The sequence below is a fragment of the Salvia hispanica genome, chromosome 1, assembly GCF_023119035.1.
Source record: "Salvia hispanica cultivar TCC Black 2014 chromosome 1, UniMelb_Shisp_WGS_1.0, whole genome shotgun sequence".
NCBI lineage: Eukaryota > Viridiplantae > Streptophyta > Magnoliopsida > Lamiales > Lamiaceae > Salvia > Salvia hispanica.
In genome coordinates this window covers 34,904,374-34,929,741 of record NC_062965.1, presented here as the reverse complement: position 1 = coordinate 34,929,741, position 25,368 = coordinate 34,904,374, and the positions used below count along the sequence as shown (strand labels likewise).

The window sequence follows — 25,368 nt, the reverse complement described above, 5'->3', positions numbered from 1 at the left end:
TTGCTATTGCTACAATAACTTGCACCAACATTGCCAGAGGCGTCGCGACCTTCTTCATTCCTTCCAATTAGTACAACCATTCAACTTTTTACCACTCGCCGAGCTCCTTTCACCACTTTTTTTTACTCTCTACAAATAGAAATATTCAGTCAAAGTGGCTGTCGCTTTTCGTCGAACACTTGGGCTGCGTATAATCCAATTTGTTATCATTATTATTAATTATTAATATTATTATTCTTGAAGGTTTATAACTTTATAAAGATGCTTCTCTTTATTCCTCATTTTTTAAAACTAAACTGCAATTTCAGGTGAAACATGTGTGCGCTCCTCTCTCTTGATTATACGTCAATCAAATTCAATTATTGTGTATGCATAAAATAAGACTTCTTTTCCATAAAAGGTGATTGCTTTGATTAATTAACTGCTCAAATTCTGCAGAAGATTTAAGCAAACATGTATAAAGCAAGATTCGGTGAGCATGGCCATGAATCCATGGAGGAGCAACCCTACGTTGAAACTGATCCCAGCGGTCGTTATGGTCGAGTAATCCTCTCTCCCTCTCTTTATTGGTATTGCTAGTTTCATGTAAAAATCAAGTTTTTTTGGGGTCTAGTTTATTTGTTTATGTGTATATTTCATTCCTCTTCAAATTGCATAGTTTAATGAAGCATATATATGAATTTCCTAATATATTGAAGCATAAATATCAAGTAGTACTATTTGAATATGGTTGATGTTTGGTATAAAAGGAAACAATTTGATTTTCCTGGTAACTATCTTGGCTTTACAGATATTCACTATTCATTTGTTTCATCTCAATGAATTATTAAGTGGCTAAGTTATGGCTGATGGCTTTGATTATTTAGTAAAAATCATCCTGTACTTTGTTTTGATTGATAGTTGGAGGAGGTGTTGGGGAAGGGCGCGATGAAGACGGTGTACAAGGCGATTGATGAGATGCTCGGGATGGAGGTAGCCTGGAACCAAATCAGGCTCGTCGACTTGCTTCAATCCTCAGAGGACTTGGAGCGTCTCTACTCCGAGGTTCACCTTCTCAGCACCCTCAATCACGTCTCAATCATCCGATTCTACACTTCTTGGATTGATGTCAAGAACAGAACTTTCAATTTTATCACCGAAATGTTCACATCCGGGACCCTGAGAGAGTAATCTTCCCTCCCCACTAATAGGCCTTTGTAGAAAATTACAGTTCTAATAGAGATGGCATTAACAATCTTTGCGCGTGCACGCGCGCGTGTGTGTGTGTGAAGAAACTATGAATTAGGTATAGCTAAGATTATATTTTAGGTATTTTTAGTTAATCACAACAGCTTAGAAGTTGAATGAACAAAACGTATTTATGGCATTAATAAATCTTTGTGTTAAGAAGTATCTGAATTAGGAATGCCTAAGATGAGATTACAATCCTTTTTAGTCATCGAAAGTTGAGAAATTGAATGAACAATAACTCTGGCTTTAACAAATGTTTTTCTGTGTGAGTGATGAAACATCTGAATTAGTTATAGCTAAGAATAGATTATTAGTTATCAAAAGTTGAGAAGTTGAATGAAAGAAAAACTATATGGTTATATTTGTTTTTTTGCTTTCATTGCCATTCTGTAACTCTGTATATTGTCTTGGCTTTGATGCAGGTATAGGGCGAAGTACAAACGAGTGAACATTCGGGCTATAAAGATATGGTCTCGGCAAATACTTGAAGGCCTTGTATATTTGCACAATCACGATCCTCCAGTGATACATAGAGACCTCAAGTGTGACAACATATTCGTTAATGGTCACCTCGGAGAAGTGAAGATCGGTGATCTTGGATTGGCAGCAGTTCTCCGAGGTAGAGCCCACAGTGTTATAGGTATTTGGTTGCTCATCTCTCTTCTATTTCTCAAAGCACCTCTGAGGTGACCATTCGAACTGTGGACACATGTTTAGATCTCATGTTAGGCACATTCTGTGTTATATAATGGCGGTCATATTTATATATAGCTCTGTTGTGCTCCTAGGTACGCCTGAGTTCATGGCACCCGAGTTGTATGAAGAGAACTACAATGAGCTCGTCGATGTGTACTCGTATGGAATGTGCATCTTGGAGATGATTACTTCTGAGTATCCATATAGTGAATGCACCAATCCTGCTCAGATATACAAGAAAGTGATATCAGTAAGATCACTATGCCATATTTTTTGCCGAAATCATTTAGAAACTAATCATAAACTGAAATTCATCGTTCATGATTCAAAGGGTAAGAAGCCAAGGGCATTCTACAAAGTTCAAGACTTGGATGCACAGAGATTCATTGGGAAATGTTTGGAGACTGCATCGAAGAGGCTGTCGGCGAAGGAGCTGATGCTCGACCCGTTCCTTGCTGTTGATCAAGCTGATGATTGCTCTGACTCAAGCATCAGGTGCCAAAAGCCTTTCTTGAACGACAAGATCGCACTTGAGCACCTGGATCTGAACGATGATGATGCTCCGAGAACTAACATGACGATCACTGGAAAGTTAAACCCTGAGGATGGCGACATCATTCTCAAAGTGCAGATTGCTGATAAAGAAGGTAGAACTTGCTTGTTTTTCCCACTCGCTCTGTTTTGTTGCTGATTCTTTAAGCTCTCTGTTTTCAGGTGCTGTAAGGAATGTTTTCTTTCCCTTTGATATCGTGAGTGATACCCCAATTGATGTGGCAAATGAGATGGTGAAGGAGCTTGAGATTATGGACTGGCAGCCATCAGAGATAGCCAACATGATTGACGGGGAGATTTCAGGTCTTATTCCGGATTGGAAGGCTGAGAATCCTCATTCAGCTCATCTTCATGTACTGAACTATCAAGAAGATGATTATGATCACCAAAACCTATTCTCGCCATCCTCGTCTTCCCAAGTGTCTGCCTTGGGCTCTTTTGCGTCTCACAGGACAGCTGAGGCAAAGCCTAACTGGATACAAGGTATTGTCGATGCGATCTCATTAGGCCACTCGTTCACAAGCTTCATATATTGATGGGTTGGTTAATAGATTAAAACCAAAAATCATAGCAAAGTTTGTGTTTTTTGAGGCCAAGATCATAATCAAGAATGTATGCTTAACTGTCTTTGTAGGTGACTTTTTTGATGAGACCAGTTCCCAGAGCTCCACACATTCTGAGAAGTATTCTAACTGGGCTTACTACTCTGCAGATGAACACGAACACGAACATGTAGTAAGCCCAAATTCAAGGTTCTATCCCGGAAAAAAATCAGCCATGGGGGTAAAATACTCCGTGGAAACCCCTAGGCTTACTAGGAATAGGTCTTTAGTAGATACTCGAAGCCAGCTGCTGCACCGGTCACTAGTGGACGAGGTTAACAGAAGGCGATTGTTCAAGACTGTTGATGCAGTAGAGAATATAGGGTTCCGATCTCCTTATGAAGGTTCGAGTAAAACTCCAAAAACACTCAATGGCGCTTATCAGCTTAGGCTCACGGATCATGGTAAAAGACAAGAACAGAGAGCACGGAGAGGCTAATTGTGTCGCTCTAGAATCTATAGATGCGTACACGAAATACCACGACATCCTGTAAGTATAGGCAAATGTATATGGTGAATCAATGTATAGGTTTATGCCAAATTTGATTGTTGTCATTGTTGAGTTGTGTTATATTCAGCTTAGCAGCGTTTTTCGTGTCCGACGTTTCTCGTGTGTTGTGTCGAGTGCGAGTCGTGTGTATAGTTGGTGTTTTTACCGAGACGGGGCATTTCATCGGATGTAGCATCGAGACGGGGTGGTAGGGACCAAGGCCTTCTAAGACAGCTATGTTTCCACATTCATTCATCGAACAAAGATGATAGAACCTCTAAAAAAGATGATAGAAAATTTGGGATTTGATGCTAAAAATTGAGAGCCCTCCAGTTTTTTTGTGTCTATTTTGATGGTGAATGCAATCAACTTTGATTTTACTAATGTGCAACGTGAAATTATTAGCTGTTTGAAATTTCTTTCTTAGTCTTTACTTTTGAATCATAAGGTCTCAATGATATGATATCTTATTAATTTGGATATTATTACTAACAAAACTAATTGAAAATAAAGGTATCTTTCTCTCTGGCAAATTCGATGTCAAATTTTATTCTACATAATTACTATGTGAAATCATAAAAAGAAGCATTGTAATTTGTTACTGTATCAAATTGAAAACAGCCTTAACTGTATTAGCATATTATGTCAAGTTGTAATTAATTACTATTTACTACTCATAATATTAGTAGTATAATTTTTGCATGTTGACACGCCTTTATAAAACTTGAAGGTGGATCCCTACGCAATTATGGTGTTTAATCTCTCACTAAATACTTTTTATTCAAATGGTTTATTGTGTTCAAAGTATAATTGATAATATGCTCCATACCTGAAAAGGTATTCATTATATAACTGATAATAGGCTCCATATTGTGTTCAATTAATATGTTGTGTATTAGAATTACAAAGAGATACGAGATCAAATAAATAAAAATATCCAGATCATAGTCTAACCATTTGTTAAGGAATATATTTAAATTTTTATAATGCTACTACATCCGTGTGAAATTTCTCTCTTTTCTTGATATCATTCATGTGAGACAAGATTCGACAGCTACCACCAATAAGTCTAAAACAAACTTTCACGTTTTTCATTAACCAAAAAATATACACTTAGTACTGATTTAATTAGGTGCTATTTAATTTAGGCCATCCGCAACGCTATCTCTTATCCGTCTCTTAACCGTCTCATCTCTTCATTATTCATGGGCCCACTGTACTTTTCAGCTCATCTCTTAACTAAGAGACAACACCTGCAATCCTCCATCTCTTAACCATCTCTTAACCATCTCTTAACTATTCATTCAATTTCATTTTTTATTTTTAATTCCAACAAATTCAATTAATAAAAAACATACTTCATTATAAATAAAATAAAATTACAATTTAAAATACATAAAAAAATAAAAAAGACATAATTAAAAAACTAGAAATTACAAATTGCACACTTAAACTCAAATAAAAAAAATGGAGGCAAAGAAGCAGAAGAAGGAGTTCTCTAGTGACGATCATCTAATGGTTGCCAAATTTTGCCCAAATGTGCTCCATTAGATCCTCCTGGAGTTGGGCGTGGGCGGTAGAATCACGTGTCCTTGCCCGAATAGACAACCGCTCTTGCAAAGACGGATGCACTCCCGTTCGAGGCGGACTACTTGCGGTTGAGCTTCCCGGGGTTTCAGGGTCGAACCAATTTCCCGCCTCAGGTCCTTCATCGGCGACAATCATGTTGTGCAAGATTATGCACGTATACATGATGTCGACCATATTCTCTATAAACCACTGTCGAGCCGGGGCTTTGATAATGTTCCATCGAGCTTGGAGAACCCCGAACGCTCTCTCCACATCCTTGCGAGCAGACTCTTGCTTCTGCGCAAAAAGAGACTGCTTTTCGTCCGTAGGCTTGTTGAACGTCTTCACGAAGGTTGGCCACTTCGGATAGATGCCGTCGGCAAGATAGTACCCCATTTTATACTGGCGATTGTTAGCGACGAAGTTGATGGCCGGCGCTTTACCATTCAGAACTTCAGCGAAGAGGTCGGAGTTGTTGAGCACGTTGATGTCGTTGTTCGAGCCGGGGACCCCGAAATACACATGCCAAATCCATAGCCGGTAGTCGGCGACGGCCTCGAGTATAACGGTGGGGTGGGTGCCTTTGTGGCCGCTCGTGTATGACCCCTTCAACGCCACGGGGGCAATTCTTCCATTGCCAATGCATACAATCGACACTCCCGAGCATCCCGGGGAATCCGTGCACTTGTTCGTGAAGACGGAGCAGAAACTGACAATCTGCGGTGGTTGGCTTCTTGAAATTCGGCGGTGAAGGCTGCCCGGACGCCTTTGCGAAGTTCAACAAACAAAGTCGCCCAGTGGATTCTCCGACGTGCAGGTATTCGTCGAACGCATCCGCCGTTTGTCCAGTAGCAAGCTGACGGATCGCCGCAGTACATTTTTGGAGCGTCGTGTGGCTAGGACGGCCAACAGCGTCAAACCCTTCTCTGAAGAACTCTTCCCGTGCCGCCAATGTGTTCGCGATATGCAAAAATAGCGGGCGTGACATACGGAAACGGCGACGGAAGTAGATATCTCCCCACACCGGGTTCGGACTGAAGTAATCACGTTCCAACCTTGCGGCGGCTTCCTCCCGGTTACGGTGGATGTATGTCCGGCGTTGCCTAGGAGGCGCGGCGGCTTCCTCCTCCCTACGTCGATCTGCTTCTAGCGATTCTTCCATTATTCGACGCATTTGCTCAAATGGATCCATAATTGATTAAATTTGGGAGAAGAAAAAAATAAAGGAATGATTTTATAGAAGTGATTGGAGAGGAAAGAAAGAGAGATGAGAGAATAAATGTGTGTTTGTGTGTAAAATGGAGAATGGAGAAGAGTATATATAGAATATAAAAAATAAAAATAAAAATAAAAATAAAAATAAAAATTAAAAATATTACCGTTCAACGGTAATATTACCGTTTTTTATTTAAAATTTTTTTTTTTTTTTGAAAAATCTGATTTTGAAAAAAAAAATTTGAATTATGACGTCATAAATCCGACGCCCACTCGCGGGTCGGCGAGTGGGCGTCACGCCACCAGCCCGCGCGCACCACGTGGCGCCGGGCGCGTGTCTCGCGACCTCGAGACTTGCCTCGTCGGGACGCGTCGGGCGTCGAGACATCTCGTCTCGTCGAGACGAGACGGGAGCCGCAACGCTGTCTCGATGCCGTCTCGTCTCGTCGAGACGAGATCGAGTCCGCAACAAGGCACCGTTGCGGATGCTCTTATTTCCGATGTGGTCGTACAAATTAAAAGTCGATCTAAAACTTACATATAATAGTGGAATTTCTTCGAAAAGCAATTTAATTTGTTGAAATTGTTTTGTAACATCAACAATAATTTTAAAATATCTGAATAAAAATAAATGTGATTCATTTACTTTAAGCAGATATTTAATTTTGCATTTATAGAATAGCTGATGCATTATAAAATAATACTACTACCTCCGTCCTCCAAAATTTGTTCCATTTTCCCATTTCCATCCGTTACCAAAAATTTATCCCATTTCACTTTTACCATTTTGGTAGTGGACCCTATCTCCACTAACTCATTCATACTCACATTTTATTATAAAACTAATATATAAAAGTAGAACCTACAATCCACTAATTTATATATGCGTGATCTGTCACACATTTCTTCCTTTTGTATGATTAATTGTTGGTGAAGGGATTAAAATAGGGGATAAATTGGCAGAATGCCAAGCGGTGATTTATAGTATATGCTTAGATTTTTGTTGGAGAGTCCCCTCAAACCCAGGTTTTTAGGGGTTCTGTTCAACCATAATTAATTCCCTTATAATATTCTTAAAATTCAAATATATCAATTAAAAACAACGAGCACCTTCATAAAATAAATCACCTTGAGCTCTAATATTTATAGTACTAACTGTTTAAGTTTTTATTCATTTGTATAAAACAAAATTATTCAGATATAATATGCATATTATATTATCATCAATCAAAAATAAATTACTATGTGTTACGCCAAATTTGTACAAACAACATCCAAACTTCACAATATTAAGAGAGAAGTGCAAGTTTAGTATCTAAACTTTGCTATTTGATCATTTATGGTCCCTAAAGAAAAATATTAACACCAAAAGCTTCTTAATGTTGTCACTGGAAACACATTTGTGGTGCTAATATTTTTCTTTAGGGATCAAGAATATGCAGTTACAAAGTTCATGGACTAAATTTGCTATTCTTTCATAAAATAAAATTGAGAATTCAAACTGAATGTTAATGTAAAAAAAGCCAAAATTGTCGAAAATGACTTTATATTACATGATAATCAAACTAGAAAATGTTAGACGTGAATTATTTTCTATCCTATAAGACCCAAATTTTCTACGCCCTAAATATTAAATTTAACTGAATTATATTACCAATTAATTTTGTTATGTATATTATTTTCTGTAGCAATATAAAAGAAGTGGTCTGAAATTTTATAACAAATTTTCACATGATTTCAAGCTTTATTCGAAATAATTATACACTATTCAATTAAATTAAATAGTAGTTTTTTTCTTAAATTTGAGTAGATATTTAATTTAAAATTTTAATAACTTTCTAAATCATTACAAAATGATTAGCATGTAATTCATTTAAAGTTAACTCATATTTATAAACTAATTTTAATGTAAAATATTTACAAAGTTCAATCATGTTATATTTATCAGTATCACTACTCAAATTTCTACATGATACTTTATCCGTCAAAATTAGTTCAAGTCCGTTTTTTTTAATATGTTCACTTGTTCTTTTTCTCCCTGTTTTTCCATCTTTCTCATATTTATTCAACTCTAATTAATAATATTTTAATCAATTTTATTCTCTCGTATTTTATCAATTTAACATAATAGTATAGTAGTACTTATTTTTAATGTATGAAGAGACTAATATTTTTTCGAGTAACATCAAATCCGAAAATCAAATTCAATCCCGGTGACAGGCATGCGAAGTATGATGAATATATGTTGTTGAAATTACATGAAAATGAAATAAAGTTACAGAAAGAGGTAGACAGCCTTTATTGATGCATGAACAACTAAATCCTTTTACTTTATTTTTCGACAACTCCTCAAAAAAGACGCTTATTCAGCCCTACCTTCGTCTCCTCATATATACAACTTTTAGTGCGTTAAAATTTATATATGGTCGAAAACTTAGAAGGTTTTTAATTTTTCATTAAAATAAAAATTTTAAAAGGAAACAACAAACACTAAAATAACTGTAATTCTCAGACCTGTCAGAGGAATATATATACTTACATATGAATGTAGTCAACCTGAAAAAACATAAATATTCTACACAACAATGCCACTCTTATCTTCTTTGTAATAAACTGTTGACATATGTTCTTACACATTTCTTCTATGTAGGTTGACAAGGTATGCGTAAAATATGGTTTGCTTTTTCATGAAGTTTTCCAAAAAGTGGAATTATTATTCATGCTTTACCTGGTCTAGTATGCACATAATTAATTAATTAGGTTGATGAATAACATTAATCCTAATCATATGAAAAAAAGTGAAGGGTAATCATGCTATATCTTTACAAAAGTAGTTAATTACATTTACAAACACTTAATTTCTTACACCATACATAAATTCAACCAAATTAATATAGAAAAACTAATTTTTTTTCTTCTAAAAATGGCGTTAATTAAGCCATACTGAACCGGATTTGCTGAACCGCCTTGATGATCATATCATGATATTGATTTGGATTCAGTGAGAGATAGCAAGCAAGAAGCTCTTCCAAATCATTAGATGCTCTGATATTATTCTCTACGATCATTTCCATCATCGATTCCTTGAAATCATTTTCTGGATCGAATGAAGCTTTTACAATGGCGAAGCTCTCCGTGAAGAAAATCCCCTTCTTCCTCTCCTCCTCCGCCTTTCTCGACCGCCGGCCGACTTTCCGGCATATTTTCACTCCGCCGGAGAAGGACTTCCGGCTCCTTCTCGGCTTGTCCATCGGAGATTTGACTAACGTGCCGCGGAACATGGCAGACCCTTCCAGGGAAACACTTACACGAGCGTGTTTCCCTGGTGGCTTAGTCTGGATGGCCAACTCTGATGCCACGTTGTTGAATTCCGTGAGGGTATCGGTGCATGTGGCAGAGTCGTAAGGCGTGTCGTCATCAACATCAATGATGATGTCATATGAGCTCAAGTATGAACGGTGGGGGCCACTGAGGGAGTCATTGCAGTGGAAACTTGACAGGGCGGACTCTGAGGAGTCCATCCTGTCAAGAGAGGTGAGATCACCCCGAATAGTTCCAGGCTGACGCGAGGGAGGACTGATTTTTGTGGGAGATGGCATGTAGACGGCTCTTCGTTTGTTGGTGGGCGGGAAGCGATTGTCGATGAGATTGGGATTAATGGTGTCCCAAGTAGAGTAAAAAGGCTTGGTTGAAGATGGCATGTTTTTGTTGTGAGTTGGGAGTTTACTCATGTCTCTCAACTTGTACAACCATGCGTTAGGCATCATCTCCGACAGCTTGAACCTATGCTTCCCCATTTACCTAAGAAAAATATAAAGTACTAACAGTGAGAAAAAATTTGTTGTATGATATTGTGTGGGAATGAAATTAAGAGGTAGAGTTAAATACTAGAAACTTAGGGTGTGTTTGATAATTGAGAGTGTGGGGATCATTCATGAAAGTGGGCTACAAGGCCACATGGACAATATTAAAAAGTTTATTTCATAGATTTGGTGTGATTCGGTTTAGTAAATAAAAGCACACTTGTTTGTTAAGTATGATTAATAGTAAGAAGTAATCGGCTATGATATACTCAGAAAAAGAAATTTAAGAAAACAAAATGAAATATAGAGAGAGGCCCATATGTCTAAGAAAAGAGCTGTATTTTGCCAATTTTATGAGCTCCACAAATGATAGGTGCTTACACGATTTGAACTGTATAAAGGTCACTCCCACGCTTGCAAGCTCACGAATACTTATAAATTTGGGATTCTTTATTAGAGAACAATATTCTAATTTCGTGTTGTATTATATGATTGCTTGCACATACTAATTTAAATGTGTGAATTTAAGTATCATTCACTAATACAAATAAACACCTAATGCAAACCAATCAATTTTGAAGGGGGGGAATTATCAAATTGGATAAGCTAGAGATTCAGTTATGAAATATGATTGTTTTCCTTCCACCAACTGTGTGTATTTGTTTCTGAAAGCAATCAACTCCACAGTCATAAAATTTCACCATTGGCTTCAAATGCAAACTTTTCAAACCAAGCAAGAAAATACTAAAACTCAAAACCAGAGAAAAGACCACTCAACATCTGATGCAACAACAGCAGATTATATACATTTATCTGAAACACATAAAGGTAATTTATATACAAAATAGGATGCTAGTTAAGAGTAATACACAATATAGTAGCGCTGCCAAAGATGCAGCAGATACTGTAATTAGTAATTACAGAGTATGTATTTCAGTCTGATAATCTTACATCGAATGCACCGATGATGCCATATCATTAAGCCAAGCTGAAGCCTGATCCACTGCCTAGGACTGTAATGGAAATAGCGAAAAATTTGCAAAACGTTCTCACAAACAGTATTGGAACTCATTCGTTCTTCCTAACGTCAGCCATTTGAGAACTTCGCTTTAGAAACATATACTTGAGACCTGATCAAACTGCTCCTTAGCAAAAAACCAGGCATTACCATGAACTCAACTTTGTATCTTTGGTGGTCGTTGTCCATGGTTTTGTACTCCTTGAGCTCATCTACAACCTCCATGTAAACATCCAAGAACTCAGTTCCTTGCTTAACACCGAAAGTTTCAGCTTCAGGCTCGATGTAAGCAATCAGTGCCTGCAAATACCATACACATCTTGCCATTCTGACAAATGCACGATAAAACGGGGTATATGGGTGAATCCCATTAGCCACGAAATTCCTGTGGTCCAAATTACCGAAGAATGATTCTTCCATCCTGGGATGAACTACTAGCATGTATTTTGCTCTGCAAAACTTGGCAAAACTAGATTGTGGGTCTTCAATCAAAGCAACGATAGGGTCATCCAACTTCATTATGTTTCCTAAAAAGCAAGGCTGTTGCAGAAACCCATGAAACATCCTTCTGGCGATATAAGCTTCAAACGCATATTTCTTGTGCGACCTCTTTGCATACACAACCGACGATTGTATTGCATATGCAGCTTGGTCTAGATCCCACTCCGAATGTTTCATCAAGGCAATCAATGGCTTTGCAAAATCATGAATAGCTTTTCCAACTGCCCTGACAACACTCTCCAAGGAATAATGATTCAAACCCGCAAACCTTTCCCTCTCGCGCTCCTCAATCTCTTCAGCCAGCTTTTGGTTCTTCGTTTCCAACTCCTGAAGCTTTTTACGCAAATTAGCAACTTTCTTGCCCTTGTTCTTGGCTTGGGATTTCAACTTCTCCAGCTGTTGCTCCTTAACCTTAACTTCAGCAAGAAAAAGAGCTGAACCAGCAGAAGAGGCATTAACTTCCTTCAATTGCTTCTCCTTATAAGCCTTCTTAATCTTGCCAAGCTTATCAAGCTGAAACATAACCTCTTCATCAGCAACTCTAACTTTCTCGGGATCATATGGAACGTGCGCTTCTTGGAGCTTAACATACGCTATTTTTAAAGCCAGAAGCGTGTCAAACAACTGCACAAGCTCCACAGGGGCGCATAAATTTCCACTCTTTTGCAGCTCGGCATGCTTCAGAGAGATTTTTTTGGCGCAAAACAGAGCATCTTCGTCACTTTGTTCATCCGGTAAACGAGCATTGTTGCCAGAAATCATCGGGTAAACATGGTCGCGGTCCACATTCTCGGACGTATGAAATACACCAATGGACCTAAATTTAGAAACTTTGGTGATTTTTGAAACGAATTCAGCTATATTTGCAGGGGGTTTAGAAGTAGCTGCAAACGCCATCCCCTGATTATCTGACTCCAATCCCATTTGCCAGAAGTCCAACCTAGTCCAATATCTGCAGTGAAATCAACAACTTCAACTAAACCTTATTTTTAAAAGAAAAAAGGGAAAATTGCTACAGAGAAGATATCCGCTGCAAACAAAAAAAAAAAAGAATTTCAATCATCCCCGTAATTAAAGGGATAAAAGGCTGGATATGGTCTCCAATTAAAATATCAACGGCAGAAAACATAAAAAACGAGATCAAAAAATAAACGAATAAAATTGATTTTCTTCAATAAACCCTAGATTCGCCAAATCAGGCAAAAGCGAGAAAGAAAAATTTCGAATTAGACGTACCGCAGAAGACTCAAAACGGAGCAGACAGCAGCAGTGAGGGTAACGCCGCTGCATCCGGCATTGATGAATTGATGAATCAGATAAAGGAGAGCAAATCGGGGACATCAATCATTAGGGTTTGTAACGGGGTAAACGACGTCGTGGCAGAGAGAGAGGTATGAATATGAGTGTGAAATTGGTGGAGCTGAGCAGTAGTTTGTTTAATTGGAATGTGAGTGTGGTGCTCATGGGCTCTGACAACACGCACTGCATGTCCCATTGCGTGCAACGACGTCGTATAAAGCAGCAGGCCTGTACGTGTGTGTTTTCGAGAAGGAAAAGAACAGAAGGGAATCTGCAGTGTGGGTACTGCGAATACACGGAAATAGAGAAGGCGCAAAAGTTTTCGAATTCCAGTCAAGGGTACTTCCGTTATTTCATACGAATAAATAATTCAAAACTATATTCGTCGTTTACCGGTGCTCCCTCGGTCCCTCCCTCCGTCTCCTCGTCTATGGTAAGGCATTTTTTCGACACGTAATTTGAGAAAAAATTGTGTTAGGTGAGTTAAGTAAATGGATAATAAAATGTAAAAGGAAAATGGTAAATAGATAGAGACAAAATAAAGTAAGAGAGAAAAATATTAATCCTCCGTCTCCAATTAAGAGTCACACTTTTCCATTTCAGTCCGTCCCTAATTAAGAGTCACACTTCATTTTTACCATAAATAGTAAGTAGGTCTCACATTCCACTAACTCAATTCATTCACATTTTATTATAAAACCAATATAAGAAAATAGGTTTCATATTCCACTAACTTTTTCAATCAACTTTTCTTTACATTTCTTAAAACTCGTGTCCGATCAAAGTGTGACTCTTAATCGAGGAACGGAGGGAGTATTATTTTTTGCCAAAAAAAGAAAATAACTCAGGTACAGTGAGAAAACTCAAAAAAGAATACGACTTAGCTACAGAGGGATCCAGGAACAATGACAGATCCAAGATCCTAAAACAGAAAAGGCGAAATAAAATTTATCGGAATCTAACTGAGGGGGAGGGGCGACATTGGAAACTATTGGGAGGGGGCGACAATGGAAAAATCACGCCCGAATCCATGGTAGCAGATCGTCGGGAAGGGCTTCCTGCCCCCATGGATCCGCCACCATCGAGGAGTATATGCTTCTACTTTCTCCGTTGGTCATTACTTATCATACTTACTATTGACGTTCAATTTAATTAGTAAAGTCCAACATATGAGGCTCGGTGAAATTTCAGTGGATCCCTAATTTGACTTGATAATTCCACTCCGAGTTCGATTTTGTCTCTAGTTCTAGATTAATATCTATAAATTCTTTTGTTTGAGTTCGAGGAAGATCAGAAAATATGTGGTTAGGTATAGATTCATCACGTGGAGAAGTCGCAAGTCATCTTTGATTCTTTAGAAAATAAATTAACTCTAATTAAATATATATGACAAGATTGAAGGTGTGTCTCACACTTCATAATTGAATCATGTTTAAAGGTTGTTTCTACCCATACATGGGTAGTAGATACGAGAGCCACTGATTGTGTTTGTTGATTCCTCTATATTTTGAGAAATGAGGAATATATTATGGTGAGACTTAATCCGTTTGGGTAGTAGACGTTTTGATTTAACAATGTTTGTTCAAAATAATCCTGCCTACAATTTAACCTCATACGTAGTTAAGAAATTTGAACCATACTCAAGCAACAACATATTAGAATCAAATTTTTTCCAACTCGAACAACGTCTAAAAACGTAGATGAATCAAACAACGTGGTAGAAGAATCAAACAAATTCCTCAAAAATTGTAGCCGATTCAAAAAATCTGATAAATATGCTTTTATTTGGAAGTCTAGTGATGAAATGCAAATCATACCAAAACACCGAAAGTTTGAGAGAAATAGATGATACGATTGTGGATGAAAGGAGAGGTGGAGAGAGTGATAACAGAGAAGGGCATCACAAGAAATATGTGTCTAGATAGAGATAGACTTTTAACAACCCGACAATCCTTAAAGTGTTTTTTTTTAAGTCAAACACAAAGTTTGTGATAAAGCACACAATCTTTGTGCATGTGTGTTGACCTTGTATAAGGACAATGAAGTGCAACTAAGTTGGTAAAACGTTTCTCCTCCAACTAATAGGTTGGGGTTTGAGTCATCTTATTAGTTGGGGTTTGAGTCATCATGAGATTAGATGAGGAATCATTGTTAATCCTCTTTAAAAAAGTGTTGACCTTGCATAAGGTGATTAATGTTCGTGACCAAGATCTCAAGTTTAAGTACAATATGATTCAATTTTTTTATAAAATTTTGTTTATTTATCTATTAAAAAAATGCACATTATCTTCATTGAATTAAGAACTAATTTATGTGTACAAACATGCAAATATATGTCGTATGCTAAATTGGAATTTGTAATACACCATTAGAGTTTAATTAGACTTATAAGTTATAATTAGGACTTGATTAAATTTCTAGTCTGCATGAGAGTGTAACACTTATACGCTCTTTAATTTCTTCTAAGTTCTAACAAGGCCATCTCCTCAAATTATTACTCCATTTAATCTCTCCACATCCCCTTATATCTTAATGTCACACGTTCATATTAACTTCTCCATGGCCGAATTTCATTTGTCTTGCACTACAAGGCTGCCATGTGTATTTGTGTTTGTCTTGTTTTATTTGTCTGAGATTCTGAATAGATGTTTGTTCCCTTCACCTCCCCTTCTAGATAGTGATATCAACTCACTTTCAAACTATACTAATCTCGATACAATTAAGGAACTTGTAATCTTTAATTAATTTCTATTAAAACAATGGATATGGAACTTAATTTTACCATGTAATATTGTATGGGTGTATGGGAACAAAAATGTATATTTATTATGATAATTTAAGTTTGAGATTCTATATAAATGGTTGGTCATACTGCAATGTGATGGAGTACTATAAATTAAGTAAAGTATGCTAGTAACAATTTGCAGTTGGGTTAACATCTGTTGTCATGGCTAGCTAGTAGAGATTAAATATTGGGATATAGAGTAATACATTGAGCTATCTTTCCCCCTAAAATAGAAATTAAAAAAAGTACTAGCTGATGGATGTCAATACAGAATCAAATAATGACAGTGAATTTAATTGATTTTATTTGCATCCAACTACAATGAACCAAAGGAAACTGGCCTACCAAAAACAGATGCAAGGAAATGACATTTTATTGTGGAACTGTTTCTTGCTTTTTATATGTTCTTGTCTGTTTTAGCCTTTGGGAATCCAATGAAATGATGGATGGTAATAATAAATTGCAGAGTATATTTATAGTCTTCTTATACAGTCCTTGAACATGGGTTATGACATTCAAGAATCAAGACTACTATTGTGTTGGTGTATATTTTTGTGTGTTTGTGCACATTTCTAAATAGTTCCATCGTCGGCTATCCCTCCTCATTTGTAGTTTGAAAATACGAATCCCAATTAAATATAGTTTAATATTTTGGATTTATTGGGTTATGAAAGTTCAAGAAATTGGTAACTTAACTGGATGAATTGTCACACTGTCCGAGTAAAACAATGTTATAATCCTCTTCATTCGTTCCAAATTCATATATATAAAGTTGGTTAAGGTCCTAACAAATGGATTGTTTTTAAGGAAAAAAATAATTCTTATTTTCTTGGATACATTTCAGCATTAGAACATTGTTACGTTGTCGTGTTCTTTTAAATCGACTTGCTATAGTTCTTAATCAACATCGGATCACCGATCTTGTCCAAAGTGGAATCTAGTTCACCTTCTGCAGAAGGTGCGAGTGCAGGGGCACTAGTCTCTGAACCCAATCCCAGTTCTACGGTCATGTGGATCCGACCTGCTGCGCGAGCATAGACGACAAAACCCGTTATGTACTTGGATCAAACAGAACAGAATGCCCCCGACATCTGAATTAATTACCAAGAGAGAGAGAGAAAGAGAAAATTGAGGGAAATTATCAAAAATTTAGAGCGAGGTAAATGGCATTTACTAATGTAGTATTAACAGAAAAAAATACAAAAAAACAGAAAAAAAAATATGACAGTAAAAGAAATCGAGGTCGACTGCTGTGAGTTTGTGACCCCACAATGTCGTCGTGAAACGATTGAGAAACAGTCGACCAACCCGATTGCCAAACCTTCCCAAAGGCAGATAGAGGAGAGGCGGCCCTGCAGTAGCGCCTCATTTGAGGTCGCCCAAATGAAAACTCTACTACAAATGACCTAAAATATTTTTGCTATCGATAGGTTGATATATCTACATACTCTTGTTAAATATTATTGTTAATAGATGATAATAGTAAATATCAGCATATGTCAAGTGCAATATGAATTGGCGATTTTCTTACATTGTGAAGATATAGCTTGGATGGATGTCATCGGATTAAAATTTAAGATATAATATTAATTCTTACATTGTGAAGATAGTTATTAAAAGATCGCAAGAGCCAGCAACTATGTCCCTATGTAAGAACTACAATAACAAGTAAAAAAATTACCATATGTCATGTCACACTTTATTTCATTACTACTTGATGAGCAACTAGTATAGAAAACATTGATTATTATGACGCACAAACCTACATAAATACAACCATCAAAGACGCGACATTAAATAGTTAGCTCCCAAACAAAATAGAAACTTTCTTCACAATCTCACCTCCAAATATAGCAAAACCTTCCCTCAATAAATAAATAATTTAATTACATGCCAAAGCTGAAGTGACCTGACTCCAATCTTTATATACCCAATTAATCTTTGAAATTTTCTGCCCAAAAATATTATTGAATTTTGTTGCATGGGGCACCAGAAAATCATTGGATCCCACAAAAAGATTGTCCAATATTTTCATTTTATTTGTTTCAACTAATTAAATCTCTTGGTGTTCATGGAGATCTGTCTGAATATCTTTGGAAGAAGAAGAAGATCAAGAAGAAGAAATGGGTTTAAAGAGTGGAGATTTCACATTGTTCTTACTACTATCCTTTTCTTCTTCCTATGTTTTTGTGCCACTTTTATTTCCTGTCAAAATCCACAAATTCTTCCAGGTCAGTGGTTTGTTTTTCCTGAATTTTTAATTTCTCAGTTGTAATATTAATTAAATATTCTTTATTTTCTATACGATGTACACGAAATATTCATCACAAATTCTGTTTTTTTTTTCACTTTATTGATGACTTTTGCTATATTTTTCATGGATTATGCAGAGAGCATGAGTTTAATGACTATTGGAGCTGATGTTATTTCTTACAAGGTGAGAAATATTACAACACTTTTTTTTATTTTACTAATCAAATGAAAAACAAACTGAACACTGAATTTAGATATGTGGAAAAGTATTTAATTTGCATCACTTATCTCTAATTGTAATTTCTGCAGAATAAGGAGAATGGAAAAATCTAGAATACCAAGAATCTGAATTTTTTTGTTTATGTTCTTGATATTATTTGTCATTGAAAATGGAATTTATTGGGATATACTGAAATTTCTGTGGTACCTACTACATTAAAGAAAATTCAGTCACCACCAAACAATAGTCTTTAGTTTCCAGTCAGGGGCCAGGCTGGAATTGGAAATGCAAATGATTTTACTAAAAACTTAATATTAAGATATAAACTGTAAAAATTATTCTTTTTCATAATTCAATCATTTTTCTGTTGCTCAACCCAATTTCTTCTCAAACCATTAGGGCCATTTTCTGCATAATTCTTGGCTTCGTCTGCATCATTGATTAGTTAAATTTACATTTCACTGATTAGGCCTTTGTAAAGTAAGTGATAAGTTATTGATTACAAAATGATGCAATTTGAGGTGGTAGTAAAAATGGATATTTTGTGAAGAAATAAATAGAGGTTGTAAAAAAAGCATAATTAATTGGGCCCTCTAAGTAAAGCCCAAATAGCAGTTCGGCCTACCACCAAACCTATCATTTAAAGAAAATAGTAAAAATGCAATTACTTCTAAACACATTATTTATATAGAAGTTTATTGATGTAGGGCTTAGAAAGCTACAAGATTGGAGGGGCAAGACGGCTACTCAGTGGCCCGGGATCATCTCCGCCGCGATGCAGCTCAAAGTGCAGCGGCTGCACTCCCTGCAAGCCGGTTCATGTGCCAGTGCCACCGGGAACGCCGGTGACAACAGAGTACTACCCGGAAGCGTGGAGGTGCAAGTGTCGGAACAAATTCTACATACCCTAGCTAATGACTCAACCTCATTCCACACTTCATTTTTTATGCATCTCCTTTATGAGTGACAACCTTGACAAATTATTATAAGAAATATTATTTATATTATAAAATGTTTATATGTATACTACCTTTATCCAAAAAAATAGTTTTACTATTGGACGTTATAGATTTTAATATAAAATTAGGTGAGAAAGATAGAAAAAAAATAGTTAAAATATTATTAGCAGAAAATGAAACTTGTCTTATCATACAGAAATTCTTATTATTAGAAATAGAGACTAAAGTTAGTGGATGATTCAAAATATAAATATAAAATTATTTTTTATGGAGGGATGTACTCAATTACTATTATTCAAAAGCACCTATCAATAATATGAATTACTTAATAATATAATTAAATTTTGAAATCATAACTCTTATCAAAAATATTTTTAACATTCGCTCATCGTTTGTGCGCCAAAACATTTTTATGAGCTGCAATTGTTTTTTGCGATTATATATAGCCATATAGGTATAGAGATCAAAACGAAAAATAATGTTAAACATGCATAAAATAAGAGTGATACTGATATAAGGTCTCATAGTTAATGATATTTAAAAAAAAAAAAAAAAGACTCCTACACAAAAAAGAAAATTACAAATAAGAAAGGAAGAAAATTACAACTAATATTAACAAGACTCAGCTCAACACCTCATACAATAATACCTAAGCTCATTGCCAATAAGACAAATAATACTAGTATTTTGTTGTTGATAGCTAAAGTTGGGAAAAAAAGCGTCATTTTCTAAAATAATGAATTAATAATAGGAAAATAGAATGTGCAGTAACAGCATTTGCTGCCATTTCATTTAATTTATATGATGTTGGTAATAAATTATTTAATGGATCATGGAAGTATTGGCTGGCACATTGTCTATTTTTAATGTGCGATTCAACGATTCATCAGTCATATATACCGATCTACAATTAATAATAGCATCTTTGTTAGCCTTTAAATTACATGTTATTTATAATCGGAAATTTAATTTTAGAGGCATAATTCAATTAAATTCGACAATTAATTTACGTAAATATATTAAATTATTGGTCCGTTATGGGCTAAACGAAACTATTAATAAATGCATTTGTATAATTTGCTCAATTTTTTATACTACGACTTTAATTATGTCATAACATTATTACAATATTTATAAGGAAAAATGAGTTCATAGTTAGATGACTAATTACCAATTTCTGATAAATAAAAAAAAGAAGATTTATATAGCCACTTTTCCAAAAATGATGTTAGATTATAACCGAAAAATGTACCAATAGTGACTTAAAATAAAATTTTGATGAAAATGAAAATAAGACTGAACAAACATAAATATTAAAATTCGAGTGTTAATAATCTATCAGTGAGTCAATATGATACAGTATTACTCTCTTTGTCCTGAAATAGATCTCATATTTTCTTTTTCAATTTATCTAATAAAAGATACTCCTATATTTCTTTTATTGACAAAAGTCCTTTCTTAACATAAATATCTTATTTTCTCTTTAAACTTAACATACAAAATAATGTATCCTAAAATTCTATACCATTATCTAGGTGTGACATCTTTTATAATGACAAAGTGAATATTATTTTTAAAATATAAAAAATTACGAAGATTTGAGTGGAAATTTAATTTTGTTACGTCTAGAGAAAAACTGATTTTTTGCGCTACATGCCACTTACGTAATTTATAACATAGTTTTCAACGGAGTATATTTAAATTTAGAAATAGTTGACCAAGCGCCGCCGCTTCTCGGCCGATCACCGCCTGCCGCCACCCTCAAATTTAAATATCAAGAGCCAAATAGTATATAATTTAAAGTCATACTCATACTAAGAATCTTCACATAAGGTTCACACCTTACACGTACAAAAAATAAATAGCAACGTGGACCACTCTAAATTCGAAATTGATGGATCGGACCATTTTTCCGGGTCGGGTTAGATCGATTAATTTTGAAATGGAGATGTGTTTACGCGGCATTAAACGTGTCCATAATTAGGAGAAAGTAGTTGGAAATGTTGGCAAAACTCCACACCTTCCATTTTTTTAAGTATTTTTTTTAAATAAAGTGCTTTTAAAGAAATTCAATATACGAAGTTACATTTTTTTTCGTTGAAGCGTTGAACTTTACTTGAGTTTTATACATTCACCGGTATCACGTCTGTGCTATGCACAGATTAATATATTTTTAACATAATCAAATAAATTTATTTAATATTAACAATGAACAATATGAGTAACAATTTTAGTTATATGAGAATTAAAAATCTATACAAATCAACAATAAAGCATAATAAATTTGAAACAAATCACATAATACCTAAAATTACAATAAAATAAGAACAAAATCAATTTGCAATGCACAAAATCAATAATCAATACGTATTAAAACGATTATATGTAGTGCAAAGCATAAGATGAGACCCATGAAAGTATACAATCGAACAATTCACACCACATATATTCGATGAAGGACAAAAATATTGTATATTTGCAAGTTCCTCTTTCAATCACAATTAGATCACATCATGATACAATTAGGCTTACGATTAAGCTCCTCCTGAAGCTCTCAGCTCCGATGATCAGTTGAATTCCCAAAGTGATACACTCCCGCAGGGCCATATATTCTTCATGCTGATCAATGATGATTACAATATCGGGTAACCCTGTCATATATTCTCAGCTCTCGTGCAACTCATGTGTGCAACTCATGTTCTGCCTTCGCCTGAAGTTCCAGTGACTTCAGATTTGTCTCCGCTCGAGCAGCTCTCTCCTCAGCCAACATTGTCTCCAGTTTCGAGATGCTCTCCTTCATCCGAGCTTCAATCTGCAATAATCCATCAATCCCATAAAGACAAGGATACCACAAAATTATTTGCGTAAAATTATTCACAATTTCACATTACTTTTTCAACCACAAGATCATACTGCTCTCCACCAACAATAATCTCAGCAGTTTCCCCATCAGCAGCTTCATCAAAAATCTTATCTTTCGGCAAGAAGGAAACATCAAAACCAAACAACACTCATAAGAATAAACAGCATAAATTATAGTAATTGCAGAATCATTATCATTATTATATTAATAACAAAGGAAAAACTATGCTATTGAATGGCAAAAAATAGTAGTAGTAACAATATTGATAACTTGACACACCTTGATTTGTTGGAAGAGTGCTTACAAATGGGAGGTTGGCTGCACCGTGAAGATTCTCCGTGATGGAGCTGGCAGCGGAAGCGGGTGCATAAAACAAATCACATAATTATCAGATCTATTTAGCAGATTATTTAGACAAAAGCTATTCGCGCAAATTTCACATGTATCATGCTCATAACTTGAATCAATCATGTTTTAGAATATAGAAACCTAAATGATAAGTCAAAGCAATGTATAATCAATACCGTATGCTCAATGCTAACCTACATTGATTAAGAAATAAATATTTATCAAGCACTGCCACATAAATGTCAAGTCTTGTCAAGTTAGGATCCGCTCGCTACATATACCACACCAATGTTGTCATCTTATTTCAAGAAGGCTGAAATATAGTTGACTCATATTGCAAACTTTCTCATAGTAGTTTAATTCCATCTAGGTTGTGAAATTCATATTTTTCTTTGTTTAGAACTCCACCGTATTACCTAAAGTGACTCCACCCACAACCGGTCTACTAAAACAAAGACTTAGACTTTGTTAAGTTAACTTATACATTTAAACATGCATTAACATCCATTAAATGTAAAACATAACAACATTATGACAAAATAACTGCTTTATTCATTGGAAAATAAATAAGAGTTTACAAGACTCAATCACCAAACGTGATTTCTAGTATACAAACTCTAACAGACCTCCCACTTATACTCAAAACACTTTCTAGTATACAAAATGTGCTAACGCCTAAATCTCCCACTTATAACAAAGCTGTGATTGAGGTCTTGAATTAGTCGAACTCCCATTCCTTCAACATGGCTTACATTGGCTTTACCAAAGGGGGCTTAACGCCTTCTCGTGGAAAGAGGATCTCCGCTGTGCTGTTTTCCGACTCAATTCGACCACTTGTATGTCTCCTCTCTCGCACTATATCTCGAATGATATGATACTTCCTCTCTATGCTTGTCATTTTATGAGCTCTATGGTTCTCTCGGAATTTGCCATGCCACTGAATCGCCACAATAAACGGTGATGCTCTTGGGCATATTCGAAACCACACCTAAGTCCAGAAGGAAATTCTTATTACCAAACAGCTCTCTTTGCAAACTTCTCCAAGCGGCCACATATTCGGCTTCCATGGTGTAGTCCAGAAATTTTACTTCGGCTTACACTCTTCCACCACTACTTCCACCTCCTAAGGTAAACACATATCCAAGTTGATTAATCGACCACCAAAGTTCGAATCAAATATATCCTAAAGGACAGAGCTCGTCGCATTGTAAACTAGAACATAGTCCTTAGTCCGATTAAGGTACTGAAATATTCTTACGGCACTCCAATGTCCTTTATCGGGATTTCGATTGATATCTTGCTACCATGCCAACAAGCAGCAAACATATCGTCTAGTACAAAGCATAGCATACATGAGACTACCAACCGCCGAGGCATATGGTAATTTTTCTCATCTTCATATCTCGACGGCTGCCTTGTGACACATCTCTTACAGACAACCTGGATGCCATGTCTAAAAGGTAGGAAACCTTTTCTTGGCATCTTGCATGCTAAAAAGGCCTATACCCTGCTGGGATGTAAGATTTCGGGGATAAAGCTGACAACATTTTCTTACCTCGGTTCCTAAAGACATCCCACAGCAATGTGGTGAACGTGTCCCAGATCACCCATATCTTCATCCTCGAACCGGTCGACAACCAAGTTCCTCGGTGACCGATGACAACATCTTTTACCATTGTTTCTAATTGTGGTTAATGTCATCTACATATAAAAACTAGAATACAACATTTCCTTTTTCAACCTCTTCTTATACACAGCTTTCATTAGGCATTTTTCAATCCAAACTTTGAACAGCTTGATCAAACACTCGGGTTCCATGATCTAGATGCTTGCTTGAGTATAAATGGCCTTCTTAAGCTTCCAAACCATGTGTTCCTTGCCCTCACTACATACTGGGTTGTTCCATGTGATGGTCTCCTCAAGACTCCCGCTTAGAAACGCAGCCTTAATCATCCATCCGCCATACTTCCTAATCCATGTAAGCGCATAGACAAAAGTATAATGGATCGATTTGAGCATGGCCACCGGGAGTATGTCCATCGTAATCGATACCTTCCTTTTGGGTATACTCCCTTAGCCACTAGTTCCTCAGCTCTGGAAGACTTTAACTCGTCCATCTGGTCCACGCTTTACGTTTGTATATCCACTTGGCTCCCAATGGCGACAGCCTTTTCTGGTAGATTTCATACCTGTAGACGTCTTGTCTAACATAATGATTGTAGTTCCAATCCATTGCTTTCACTCCATTCGCAATGATCAGAATATCACTGCCATACTGAAATTCCCCAGTAGATCCAGACATTGCTGTCCGAGAGCGATCCATACACTCACCCAAACCAATGTATCTATCGGGCTCATGAGAGACCCTCCCATCGCGGCGGCACTACAATATCCTGAGTATTAGTTGAAGTTTCCTGAATTGTTGTTACACTTGGTAATTGTTCTTGGTTAATGGAAGTTGAAACTCTCTCGAAGCTAGCTCTTCTAGAGCAATCTCACTCATTGACTTATGATTCATTACATAGTCTTCCTCTAAGAATGTGTACGAGTGCTCACAATCACTTTCTCGACTCGAGACTATAGAATTCATAAGCTGGGCTCCTCTAGGGGTATCCTATAAACACGCAAACCCTTACCCCGATTCCACTACTGGATCCTTTTCCAATACATTGAAATGACACCCTTATACCTCGAGATGTTCTAGATCGGGCTTACGCCCATTCCACAACTCATATGTAGGGTAGAAACAGATGAAGGTAAGACGCCTACATAGTTTTAAAGCAAAGCATGACCCCTTAAAACGAAACAACTGCGTATAACTCATCATCGATCCGACCATATTTAATAAGGTCCTATTCCTTCTTTCAAACCCACGCTCTATTCCGTCAGGTGTGCCCAGCGCAATGCTTAGATTCAATCCCAAATCTTACCGATAAATAGTCCAAAAACTCGGCACTTAGGTATT

At 36.2% G+C, this 25,368-nt stretch overlaps 4 protein-coding genes across 7 annotated transcripts; 2 read left to right on the top strand and 2 right to left on the bottom strand.

The window, feature by feature from the left end:
* Positions 1–153: 153 nt before the first annotated feature.
* LOC125201195 (probable serine/threonine-protein kinase WNK4) lies at positions 154–3,679 on the top strand. Of its 4 annotated transcripts, none has more exons than XM_048099210.1 (8): positions 154–366; positions 439–543; positions 901–1,166; positions 1,653–1,870; positions 2,019–2,176; positions 2,258–2,573; positions 2,641–2,961; positions 3,191–3,679. In XM_048099210.1, exons 2-8 carry the CDS (start codon positions 454–456, stop codon positions 3,517–3,519), a joined length of 1,698 nt encoding a protein of 565 aa, XP_047955167.1. In that variant the 5' UTR covers positions 154–366; positions 439–453; the 3' UTR covers positions 3,520–3,679. The 4 variants fall into 4 exon arrangements, with proteins under 4 accessions (XP_047955167.1, XP_047955164.1, XP_047955166.1 ...); XM_048099207.1 differs by having other exon boundaries at positions 184–366; positions 3,113–3,679; XM_048099209.1 differs by having other exon boundaries at positions 298–308; positions 3,113–3,679.
* Positions 3,680–9,158: 5,479 nt separating this feature from the next.
* Positions 9,159–10,214, bottom strand: LOC125202506 (transcription repressor OFP1-like). The gene has a single exon (XM_048100910.1). The coding sequence runs from the start codon at positions 10,149–10,151 to the stop codon at positions 9,288–9,290; it is 864 nt and encodes a 287-aa protein (XP_047956867.1). The 5' UTR covers positions 10,152–10,214; the 3' UTR covers positions 9,159–9,287.
* Positions 10,215–10,971: 757 nt separating this feature from the next.
* LOC125208748 (protein GRAVITROPIC IN THE LIGHT 1) lies at positions 10,972–13,234 on the bottom strand. Its single transcript, XM_048108346.1, has 2 exons — positions 12,913–13,234; positions 10,972–12,628 (listed from the first exon to the last, which is right to left on the bottom strand). The coding sequence occupies exon 2, from the start codon at positions 12,598–12,600 to the stop codon at positions 11,245–11,247; it is 1,356 nt and encodes a 451-aa protein (XP_047964303.1). The 5' UTR covers positions 12,601–12,628; positions 12,913–13,234; the 3' UTR covers positions 10,972–11,244.
* A 4,444-nt stretch (positions 13,235–17,678) lies between these two features.
* LOC125202614 (EPIDERMAL PATTERNING FACTOR-like protein 6) lies at positions 17,679–19,226 on the top strand. Its single transcript, XM_048101055.1, has 3 exons — positions 17,679–17,991; positions 18,151–18,197; positions 18,941–19,226. The coding sequence occupies exons 1-3, from the start codon at positions 17,832–17,834 to the stop codon at positions 19,142–19,144; spliced, it is 411 nt and encodes a 136-aa protein (XP_047957012.1). The 5' UTR covers positions 17,679–17,831; the 3' UTR covers positions 19,145–19,226.
* The last annotated feature ends 6,142 nt before the right edge of the window (positions 19,227–25,368 follow it).